Below are 11,848 nucleotides of genomic sequence, written 5' to 3'. Positions count from 1 at the left end.
ATTAAGGGCTTCAAAAATTGAATTTTTGGGGGAGGGGACACAACCGATCCATACATAGTGGTATATATTTAAAATGTTTTATTTTGAACACTGAAACCCATGTCTTTGACTACATAGGACATGTGGGGAGCGGTAAGCACAGCTCACATCTTTTTGTTCCTTTCTTTCATCCGCAGGCCTGGGTCTGGGATGGTGGGTATGAGCCGGGAGTACCTGCATGCTTAACCCTCACACTCATGAGGAAGTTAAGGAACCCTCTCTCTACCCTGCCATGGTTCTTCTTAGTATAGTTCTCCCTTCAGCTCTGCAGGTGTTGCCTGCGCAAATGGACTTGCTGTGGTTGGTGTTTCTGCTGGGGGTTGGAGGGGAAGGCACCACACTGCAATCCTGCTGCCATCTCAGCCTGTAACCTCACTAGCCTGGGCCACTGGAACAGGGGAAGGGGGAAGGGATGACACTGCTCATGCCTGCAACCTCTAACCTTGGAGCTCCATCGGCCTTATCTCAGCAACATTCTCCTTGTTGACAACTAGGAGAAAGAGGCTCAAACTTCCTGCTTCACCTTGCCATCCTTACATGACTACAGCATTCCCTGGGAAGGTTGAAGGCATGGCTACAGCTCTAATAGGAGGTGTTCGTCCTGCCTAGGGTAGAGGCCACAGGAGGAATCAAAGCAGCTGGGAGTTGCTGTCCCTCTCTGCCACAGTCCTACAGGCCTCAGTCCTGCCCACCTTTCTTTTGACCCTCTTATACATGCCACCCCCAAACCCTAGGCCAAATGAGGTCCAGTCACCACCCATCCTGTTGCCTTTGGTTCTTCCGTTATAGTTGCCATGCTTCATTTACTAGTCCCGCCATCATGCTCGGCATCTAGTGCCACATTGAGTCACAAGCTCAGAAAATGGGACTATATGTATCTTATTTATTGCTGTGTCCCTAGTTCTTCACACAGGCCCAGGTACATACGAGGTACTCAGCAAAATTCAGTAAACAACTGAGCACACGAGTCTTTCCAGGCTCCGAGGACCCCTGGAGCATTTTCATTTTGTTTATTTTATTCTTTTATTTGTGGTGCTGAAGATGGAACCCAGGGACTTGTGCAGGCTAGGCAAGCACTCAACCACTGGGCTATACTGCACCCTAGCCCCAGCTCCCAGCCTTCATTTTAAAAACATATACCAACTTTCAAGTTTCTCTTTATTAGCATTTTATTCTCAGTTCCTATCACCTTCCTTTAAGAAAGGGCTTTGTCCAGAATCTTATTGTTCCAAATCTGACTCTAGATCTGTACAAGGGGCTACATACATAATCAGATACTGAGTCTACTTTTCCATACAAAAAACTCTGAACTTTTGAAGAGAAGGCTTTTGGCTGTAGTACTGCTGATGGGTAAAAATTCTTGTTGGCAAGAAAAGCCATTGAGGTGGCAAAATGAAAATTACGAAAGCACCAATTACCCTGAAGGGCACTCGATGTGAAAATGTGGCCCACAGGAGATTTATGGTGCCATTGTCCACGTTGGAGCAAACAGGAGCCACGAACATCTGGATAATGACTGCTAAATTCCATCTTCTATTTGGAAAGAGGTCTGCACAGCACCCTAATGGCAGTGTCCAGGCCTGCTCAGAGCTTTCTTTGGGGTTGGGGTGGGGCCTCAGTCCTCCATTCTGGGCCTGGCCTTTCCCAGTGAGGAGTGCTGAGGGACACTGGTGCAGAATGCCACTTTGGCTTTCAGAGAATGTCTCGGTTTCACGGCAACCTCAGGGGTCCTGTAAAGAAGCAGAGGGTAGGTGAATGTGGCCCCTCAGACTTCCTCACATTTTCACCCAGCTTTTGCTGCAATGAAGACGTCTCAGGAGGGGATGTGAGTGAGAGAAGCATCTGGGCACGAGAGTGACAAACATCGTTGAATTCCTTGCAGCATCCTCACTGAGCTAAGGCAGTCACCCTTGGTTAACTCAGTAGCAGAGGATCCTCACGTTCAGGCAGGAGGTCTTGCTGGCTCTCCGTCCCTACTTTAGAACGGACTTGGCTATCAGCCCACAAGCTCTTGGGGGACAAGGTTCTATGGTTGGGGGGTCTCCCTAGCAAAGCGCTGGGTTTCTTCTCAGGGGCTGAGAAAGGACATGAACAAGGGCAGATCCCCGAGGGCTGAAGGAAGCCAACGCCCTCTCTCCAGCAGGTGGAACCTGCAGGGGGCTGGTGTGCAGGTGTTTCTGACATTATTGAAAAGCAAATTCCTTCTTAATAGCAAGGAAGATATTTTACACTGGGTTTTCAAAGGAACTGGTTTTGCATTGAACTATGCAAGGTATGGGAAGCAAGTAGAGCTTTCCACAGAACTTTCTAGAACCAACCTCTTGAGATTCTGAGTGGCAAAGGAATGTTATACTTAGAGAAAGAGCAAAGGAAGCTGACTCACTTGGACAGGCTGTCCATGGTCTGCTGGGTTGCTAGGGTCCTCTTGTCCTGTGGTCCGTATAAGAGGGTCTGAATCTGAAAACACTGCAGAACAGCAAGAGTCCTTGTGAGGTTATGGAAATGTCACTGGGAGCACTTTGCAGGGAAATAAAGTCTCCCTTGAATGAGAGAAAGCATTCTCCATTCTTGGACCCATGCTGTGACGGAATCAGGGCCATCTGGGGTGTCTCCTAGGGACAGCCTGACCTTTGGTTGGGATGTTCTGAGGGACCCAGGAAACAAATGCACAATTTACTGCTTCATAAAACTCAGTATACAAAAATATTTTTAAAAATATAGACAAGAACATGGGTACTGAGCAGAGTATAGCCTCTGCTTTCTGTTTTTAAATGGCCCTTGCTATAGCCCAGGAAAGTTTTTATGTAAAAAAAAAGTTTTGTTTTTTGTAAATAAATGCTTTACTTTATATGGATTTTCTATGCTCATTGTTACAGTGATTTCTTATTTCAGGAGTTAAATCCTCAGCCTATTGATTATGTAGGGCTGACTTTGGCTTGATTTCTCCCCTTCGTTTTAAAGGTTTTGTTTTTGTGTTTTGGCAGTAGAGGGGATTGAACTCGGGGCCTACCATTTGAGCCATGCCTCCAGCCCTTTTTGCTTTATTTTTCAGATAAGGTCTTCTAATTTTTGCCCCTGGCCACCCTTGACCACCATCTTCCTATATCCACTTCTTGAGAAGATGGGATTACAGGCATGAACCACCACACCTGGCCCCTTTTTGCTTAAGTCTTGGCATTTCATGTTTGTTCTAGGTCAGGGAAAACTCAAGGAAAGAATTAAAAAATGGCCAAAATAAATTTGAAGAACAATGAAAAAGAGGAACTTATTTTATTGACTTGTTTGTAAAATTATGTTTTTTATCCTGAAGTAAACAAATAGACCAATGGAACAGAGCAGAGAGCCAAATACCTGACAGATAAAAGAATTGGTCTTGAAGGGTTGATGAAGAAGAGGTGAACTAGTCAATGAATGGAACCATAGGCCATACCAAACACAAAAGTTAATTCCAGAAATATTTGAGGTGAAATGCAAAACTTGGAGCTTTTACATGAAAATATTGGGGAATATCCCTTTGATCTTGAGATAGGTAAGTATTTCTTAGACAAGCTCTGGACAAACCAAAAGTGAAAGACTGATAAAAATGGAACTGTATAAAATGTCAAACATCTTTGGATCAAAATTCACCATAAAGAAAATACAAAGACAAACCAGACTGAGGGAAGATACCTGCACACAAAAAGAAAGGCTTAGCTTCCAGAATACATAAAGAATTCCTAGAAGGTAATACACATCAACAACCCCTGCCCCCTAACAGAAAAATTGCCATATCTCTGGCCTCTGGCCATACCACCCTGAGTGTGCCTGCTCTTTTATAATCTGAGAAGTTAAGTAGGATAAGGCCTGGTTAGTACTTTAAAGTGGGAGAAAAATGGCCAAAATATATAAATGGCTTACTCAAAAAGTAGAAAACTAGCCAATAAACATGCTTAATATCACTAATAACCAAAAACGCAAACGAAAGAGTTAGAGTAGTCTTCACCTATCAGATTGCAAAAATTATACCCTGATGATATCAATCTTTGTCAAAGAGAAGAAGCAACAAGAATTATTTATATGTTGCTAGTGGTTGTTAGAATTGGTATAAACCCTTTTGAGGAACAACTGAGCAATGTTTAGGAATGGATAAGTGAATATTATTGTGCATATATATGGTTGACTATGATACACAAATGTCTCACATGCATATGTGTACACATCTCTACATAGACGGATCTCATGAATATAAAGACGAGGGAAAGCAAGTCACAAGTAAATGTGTGTAGTATGGAGTTTTATATGAAGTATTAAACATGCAAAACAAAACCATAATAAAATAAGCATGGAAGTGATCATAGTTATCTAGGTATGGGATAGGAATACAGGAGACTCCAACTGTATGGGTCATGTCTTGTTTCTTATGCTGAGTAATAAGCTCAGAGGTGTTCATTATATTACACAGTTTCCTGCATATCTGAAGTATTTCTTGACATATTTTATGAAGACTTTACATGGTTAACAGCTTGAGCCAAAAAAAAAAATAGCTGTGAAATACCAAAACTGAATGCTTGTTTCAGTCTGAGGAGTTGAGATATGATTCTGGATTTTGAGAATGTAGTTGTCTTTTGGAGGGAAGGAAATATCAGACCGTCATATGACAGAATTCTTTTAAATAGCAGAAAAAATTCATTGTGTCTTAGTTTAATTTGACAGCACCATGAAGCAGTAGCTTCTTTCTATTATTTCATTTAGAATATAATCCAAATTCTGCAAAGGCAAGGATCACAGCCCTGTTGTCTGACAGGCCTCTGATTTTCTAAACCTGCACAGGGATCTTAGCCTGGCTGGACATGAGCTGCTCATTTATGAGTTAATCCACAGACAGAACCTTGACACTTCAGGAACCTTCAGGAAGCTCTGGTGTTTGAGGGGAGGGGCCAAGACACATTTTTGACAGCCATGAAACTCGAAAGCTGTTCATTCTAAACTCTTGGCTTATCAAGCAGCGCTTGGGAGCCTGGGTGCATCATGCCCTAACCATGGCAAAGCTTATTCCACACAAGCCCAGCAAAGGAGAAGCACTCAGAAAGGGACAGTGGGTGAGAGAGGCAAGCGTGCTTCCCTACTCACCCAGGCAGTGAGAGGTCTCTCTCTTATGGATTTACTCTTCCTGTCAGAACAGGCTTCATTTTCTCCTCCATGACCAAAAATGCCTTCACTGGATGGAAGAGGCTAGGTCTAATTTTAAACCCACCCGAACTTCCCTGTTTACATATTTCTGAGTGCCTCCGAGGCAGCTCATGTTGAGAGGAGCTGAAGTCAACATGGCTTAGTGCTAATTCATTTACTGAGGCATTAGAATTTTACTGACAATGTAATGACTATGTGAGACAGTCTGAGGTCTCAGTTTACTCCACCTTAACAGCCTCTAAATCTACAACATGGGAGGAATTTCCATCCTACCTCTTTGGTGATTGAAGCATCTTCTCCCTGGCCCCTAATTCCCTAGGGAAGAGACAATTTGGTGAATAGTCATGAATTCCCAGGAAGAAGGAGAAGTGAAATTGAGTAAATTCTCTATAGTTCTGACCACCCCCATTCCTTCCAGACCTTTAGCACTGACCATTCTCTCTGGCAGCATTACGGTTGTGGGGAGAATGTAGTTAGGAGGGGGATTCAGGGTTGGGTAAAGTGACCCTGTCAACAAACAAGCCCTAGAGAGGCAAGCCCTCCCCATCACACTCTAGACTAGGTTGAGACTCTTTTCTTCCTGGTAGTAATAGATTATTTTCCCCACTATGGATTTGCCTAAAATTCCAGCTCAAAGTTACTCTCAGCCCCTAACTAATTGTGCCTGATTCCAGCACCCAGAGACCAGGTCAGGCCCCAAGGCAGGAAAAACTGCCATCTGTTACCTGAACTACTCTTCGACACCTTAAAAAATTTTTTTAAAAGGCATTTATATAATATAATGTCAGTTAAGTAAAAAAAAAAAAATGCATTGAAAAACAAGTAAACAATATCTACTGATTCAAATTTTTCTTTATATTTTCCAAATTTCCTCCAATTGCTTTAAAAAAGAAATTTCTTTAAAAATATCTTAAACTATATGTCCTAATAATATAGTGATATTTAAATTTTTATATTTATTGACATCAGTTTGGTAAAAATCATTATTTTTTTTAAAGCTCTGAAAATAATTTTACAAAACCTTTCCCAGAGATAATCTCTGTTTCTCCCTTCAGTTTCCCACTGTGACATCAGCAAGGACAAGGCCATCAGCCAAATCCTATACTAACATACAAACAGCATAAACCATGCCTACCCAACCACCCTCCAACAATGGCAACCTCCCAGATGAAGACTGGGTGACTTTATCTTCCACAATTAGATCCCAACAGACTTATCCTGGACAGGTGACATTTTTTTTTAATGAAGTTTTAAAAAAAGAGACACTAGAAAAAGACACCGATGGCAGTTAAGGAGTGAAACCAAGTGAGGTTACACTCAGTGGCCTCCACACACTGAGGTATAACCCACTACAGACTCCTACCAGAAACTTGTAAAAGCTATCTAAGGAACATAAATTGAAATTTTCAATGTTTGGATCCTCTTAGTTAAATTTGCTTAAGCATTTTTTGTATGAAGTCAGTGTTTTGATTTTTTTGTAAAAAACATGGACGTTGATATTGTTGAAGTCAAGTAATAATTTGAACCTGCCAGAGCCAGGCATTGTCAACATCAGGCTGATCCAAGGAAAGACTTGTTAAACCTTGTCACCAGAAATAAAGGTATCCCATACTCTCACTGGCTTCAAGAGGCCAGTAAGCCCTTTTTCGAAATTAGTCACCAAACAGTGCTCTTACTTTTCTCTAAGACGAAGAATAAACTGGAATCCAAGTCTCCAGATGAGGTTAAGGAGTCTTACACTGCTGTTATTCCCTTTGGTTTTACCTACAGGGGTTGTGAGAAGTCACTTGTGCTTCTATCATTCCTTTCAGGCTGTCCCCAAACATCGGGGGCTGTGATTGTCTTGCTCACCTTTGCATTCCAGGGCCTTGTGCAGTCCCCAACACATAAGTAGATGAAATAGTTACTGAATGAGTGATTAAATTCTTTCTTCTTCTTTTTTGGTGGGACTAGGTATTGAGCTCAGGCCTCCATTGTTAGGTAGGCACTCTGCCACTTGAGCAACTCCACCAGCCTTTTGCATTGGTTATTTCTGAGATAGGGTCTTGCTTTATGTGAGGTCAGCCTGAACCAAGATCCTCCTATGTGTGCCTCCTTGTATAGCTGGAGTGACAGGCACATGCCACCACACACAGCCATTGGTTGACACGGGGCGGGGAGGGGGGCGGGTCTCAGCAACTTGTTGCTTGGGTTGGTCTTGAACTATAATCCTTCTGATCTCTGCTTCCCAAGTAGCTGGGATTACAAGCTTGAGCCACCACGCCCAACCTAAACTAAGGAAAATCTTATATGAAGCTTTAAGATGTGGTTAGAGCACAGGTCTCTGGTGATTCACCAATTACTGAATCCTTTGTAAAGAAGCTCCATTGTTAAATGCAGTGCTGAAAACCTTTAAAATCACTCTCCAGGCAAGTAGAAAGAGTGTTGCTCATTATCTTTTGCTTTCTCTTAAGAACCATTTGTAAAGCAAGGGTAGGCAAGAGACAATCTCAAGTATTTAATGCAAACTTTCTTTTTCTTTTTTTAGCAGCAGCACTGGGGTTTGATCTCAGGGCCTCACTCTTGTTTGGCAGGCACTCTTACTGCTTGAGCCACTCCTCCAGCCCTGATGCAAACTTTAAAAATTATCTTTGACATGACTTTGATGCTTGAAAGCCCTGTTTCTAAGGAGCCCAGGAAGCTGGGATACAGCCATCAGTCTGCTGTCATGATAGCTATGGCCAGCCTCTGTGCTTCTGAGCTTAATACCCGGTTTGGACAGAGGGTGGCTCAGGGAGTTATGGCTCTCATATGGAGGTTAGCTGACCTATTACATGCTCACTTAAAAAAACCCACCATAATAGTTGAATGTCCAAGCTCACAAGACAGATGTTTTATGCTTTTTTTTTTTTCTTTTTTGGTGGGGGGATATTGCAGGGAGAATGTAATACAGCCATTACTTAGGGCCATTTTCCTGGCGACACCTTTGTAGAAGTGGATTGTCAGAGTCTAGAGTCTGCCTTCCTCTCTTGCTCTCCAGCCTAAGGTTGGGGAAATCACATTATAATTCCATCAGGGAGTTTCAGATAATGAAAGTGCTGATGGAACACATCCTCTTTATTAACAGAGGCAGTACAGCAAGGGCTACAATTGAAGAGTCATTTAAATTACTAGGCTGCATGACTCTGCAATAGAAAATAGAAGGACATTTCCTGGAAAGAGTCATGCTATTACTTGTATTTCTTTACAAAATGAAAAACAAAGCCAGAGAAAGGTGAATTTTAAATTCACTCTAATTCTAAGGAACTAAAATCACTACTCTTCTTAACACAGTATCTGTTGCCAGATTTTCATATCCACAGAGGAGAAATGACCCAGAAACTCCCCTCAATTGTGCTTCTGTTTGCATGTCAATTCCCAAGGCTAACATTTAGAGAAAACTTCAGAATCCACAACATGTACAGGTGTACCACACCTTAAATGCTTAGAGAAGTGCAGGTGTGTACATCTACTATCCCTGCAAAGTAAGCAGAAAAGGTTAACTTGGAGAAAAGGAAAGGATCACTCAAAACCAAGCTCATCATACAGTAGGCCCCTGGGGGGACAGAGTCAGGGGTGGGGACTGGTTCTCCAGAGTCAGTCAGAAACCACCCCTGTCCTCCCTGGACCTGCATCCTTCTCCACGCCCACTCCTTCCTGCCACTATTGTTTACAGAGTGCCCACAGTAAGCCAAGCCTGGGCCCATGTTAGTGACGCACAGACAGCAGGCAGACATGGGCCTTGCTCTCCCCTCTCCTGCCCTCTACTGTAATGGGGGAGACAGATATTTAAGAATGTGCAAATAAGAGGTGGGCGTGGTGCATCCCTATCATCCCAGAACTCAAGAAACTGAAGCTGAGGCAGGAGGATCGTGCGATCAAGGTCAGTCTGGGCTACATGATGTGTTCCAGGGCAACTTGAGCTACATAGTGAGACCCTATTTCAAAATAAAAAAGAAGCAAAAACAAAGAAATACAACAAAAACACTCAGAAATAAATATGCCATAACAACTTGTGATAGAAGATACCAAAAAAATGAGATGGAGAAGAGGAAGGACAGGAAGGAGGAGGAAGAAGAACAACAATAATATGGGGTCATAAGAAAGAATAAAAGGGGGTGTGGTGGGTGGTAGAGGGCACTTGGGTCAGCAAAGGCGTTTGTGAGGAGGTGACATTGGAGTTGAGAGCTGCAAGATGGTGAGTCGATCAGGTGAAGACCACCAGGGAGGAAGGAGGTAGTGGTGATGGGGGTCCCCAAGGAAAAGGAATGCTAAGAGTTTGAAGAAACACACCCTGTGTCACCTCTTCTCAGTCTGCTGTCTCTGATCTCTGTCCCCACCCCCACCCCACAACACGCCCAGGGACTGACAACACTGGTGGGCGGGTAAGAGCCCCCTGTGAGAAAAACACAGGTAAGGTGGGAAGGGGGACCTTGGGCTGCAGAAGGAAATGAGAGATCAAGGAGGAAGGCAGAGAGGCCCAGGTACTGCCACCCACATATTGCCTCCTGCTGACCCTGCTGGAAAGCTGTTCCTGAGTGTCTCCTGGTGCTAGCCCCAGGTGTGGGTGCCATCCTTGCTGTCTCCTCTCTCCTCACCTCCAGCTTGCCAAGTGCCGTGGGTTCTATGTCCTTAGCAACATCTCTTGACTCCCCCACGACTTTGCTCCAGCCCCTGGCCACTGTCTCGGAACTAGTTACATTCATCTTTCTCCAGGTCAAATATTTAGAACACAGAGTATATCAGCAGGACCAGCTACCAGGGTGGAGCCTGCTGCACACCCACAGAACGTAGGCCTTTGGTTTTCAAGCAGAAAGCCAACCTTTTGCATAAAGGTTAAATTGACCTATTTGTGAGCCAGGGGACAGAGCTGCTCCTAAAGATGAGCCTTGGAGCTGCCCTTTCTAGGCACCCATCCCTGGTGACTTAGTGCTCAGCAGTCTCCGTTGGGCCTCCTGAAGTTTATGTCATCTACACAAGCCATTCCTTACCATCACTCCTGCAACTTGTTTAAGGTTAGACTCAATTTATGCAGTAGGAGATCTGGCCTAACCCTTGTGCCTACCCATCTACCCATAAGCTCGCTGTCCTCCTTCATGGAGAGTGGCACTGACAAACTGCCAGATAGGCCAGGACAGTCTGTCCAGATCTCTAGCTCTGAGCCCCTCCGGACTGAGATGACACTGGAGGAATGTCTAAAGTACTGTGTACTTGCTAAGCTGCAGTAAGAGCACTACAATTTGAGAAGGAAATGTAGGTGGGTCCATGGACAATGTGTATCCATTACTTGTCTGTGTTTTCTAAGGGACAGCAAACGCAGAGGGGCACTGTGTTGATCTGATCTCAGAAGAGCTCTTCCTTCCTGCAGCTGATGACACCAACGAGCTTTGTGGCCAGGGGACCTGGAATTTTCATTTCTACCCAGCCTGTAGCAGGCAAAGAAGTCTCCACATTTTCCCCATAGAAAGTTAGGAATGACTGACCCTGACCCTTGAACCCTTGAAAATATCAGCTCTCATTTTCAAGCAATGAATGTTTCAAGAGTCTTTAAGCAAACTTCTTCATCTAGGAGCAGGACTCTTCTTTTTGTGATACTGGGGTTTGAACTCAAGGCCTCAAACTTGCCAGGCAGGTGCTATAACACATGAGTCATGCCCCGAGCAGAAAAAGAACTTCTTATGTGAAATTAACATCGTTATGACTTTCCTCTCTTTCAAAAAGTTAACTGCTGCAGGCCAACAATGTGTCAGTTTAAAGACAATAATGAAAATCAGGACCACAGACAAAGGAGACTCTACACATGAAAGCCAGGTAGCTGACATAGTGGCTCACTGGAGACTAAATTTGGCTCTGGATTTCCTGGTATATCCAGGGCAACAAAGAAAATACCAAATAGGCTAAAGGGAAAGTAAAATGAAGTGGGGCCACTGGGGGAATGAAAGGCTGATGAACTTTACATAAATACCCCCGCTCCTCAGAAAGCTCTGTGTGCTTGGCTGCTTGAAGGAACAACTAGACACAAAGGACAGGATGACTTGCTCTCCAGTTTTAGCCCAGGACCACAGAAGATCTTTCTGGCAATGGCTTTCTTGTCTATAACCTATGATTAAAAAATCATGTTCCAGCTCTTTTCTTCAAAAGCTTCATTAAAGATGGTTTTGAATTTTTTGGAGAAAGGGTTCACATGAAATTTTTTTTTTAAATGGAAATATTTAATGCTCACAGCTGTAACAGACTGAAGTAATGGACTGAACCCTGCCAATGTCCTAATATGGAGGCCAGATTAAAGCTGCACTCCAACCTGGCTTTACACCATCCTTGAATTACTTTTGTAGCCTTTCACCTGGAAGAAAACGTTAGCAATTATTCCCATCCTAGAATCAAGCCAGGTTTTTATGTTGCAAAAGGATGTGAACTTTTGCTGTGGAAATTTCCATCCGAAGCCAACAGAGTTCTCCAATTTTCCCCGGCAGGCAGATGCCTTTAAAAGACAGATCAATAGTACGGTTTCCTTTTCAGTAATTGAATCCGGCTGTCAGCTTTGTTTCTGGGGCCTTCCTGTTTTTCATGCCTGCAGGCCCACGCCTGTACCATGCAACACAGGGGGGTGCACTTGGAAAGG

General features: G+C 43.6%; 1 protein-coding gene across 7 annotated transcripts in view; it reads right to left on the bottom strand.

Moving 5' to 3' along the window:
• Window positions 1-63: 63 nt before the first annotated feature.
• Window positions 64-11,848, bottom strand: part of Ttc23 (tetratricopeptide repeat domain 23) — an 87,393-nt gene continuing 75,608 nt past the window's right edge. For 4 of the 7 annotated variants that reach the window (XM_074061858.1, XM_074061857.1, XM_074061861.1 and 1 more), the window contains 3 exons: window positions 5,482-5,523; window positions 2,423-2,505; window positions 64-1,769 (listed from right to left, as the gene is read on the bottom strand). In XM_074061858.1, the coding sequence (XP_073917959.1) occupies window positions 1,655-1,769; window positions 2,423-2,505; window positions 5,482-5,523 (240 nt within the window). In that variant the 3' untranslated portion in view covers window positions 64-1,654. The remainder of the gene's footprint in view (window positions 1,770-2,422; window positions 2,506-5,481; window positions 5,524-11,848) is intronic. The other 3 variants (XM_074061862.1, XM_074061860.1, XM_074061863.1) reach the window with 2 other exon arrangements.

Source organism: Castor canadensis, chromosome 19 (assembly GCF_047511655.1).
Source record: "Castor canadensis chromosome 19, mCasCan1.hap1v2, whole genome shotgun sequence".
In the NCBI taxonomy this organism is placed as follows: domain Eukaryota; kingdom Metazoa; phylum Chordata; class Mammalia; order Rodentia; family Castoridae; genus Castor; species Castor canadensis.
The sequence above is the reverse complement of the archived record's forward strand: the minus strand, read 5'-3'. Positions and strand labels throughout refer to the sequence as shown.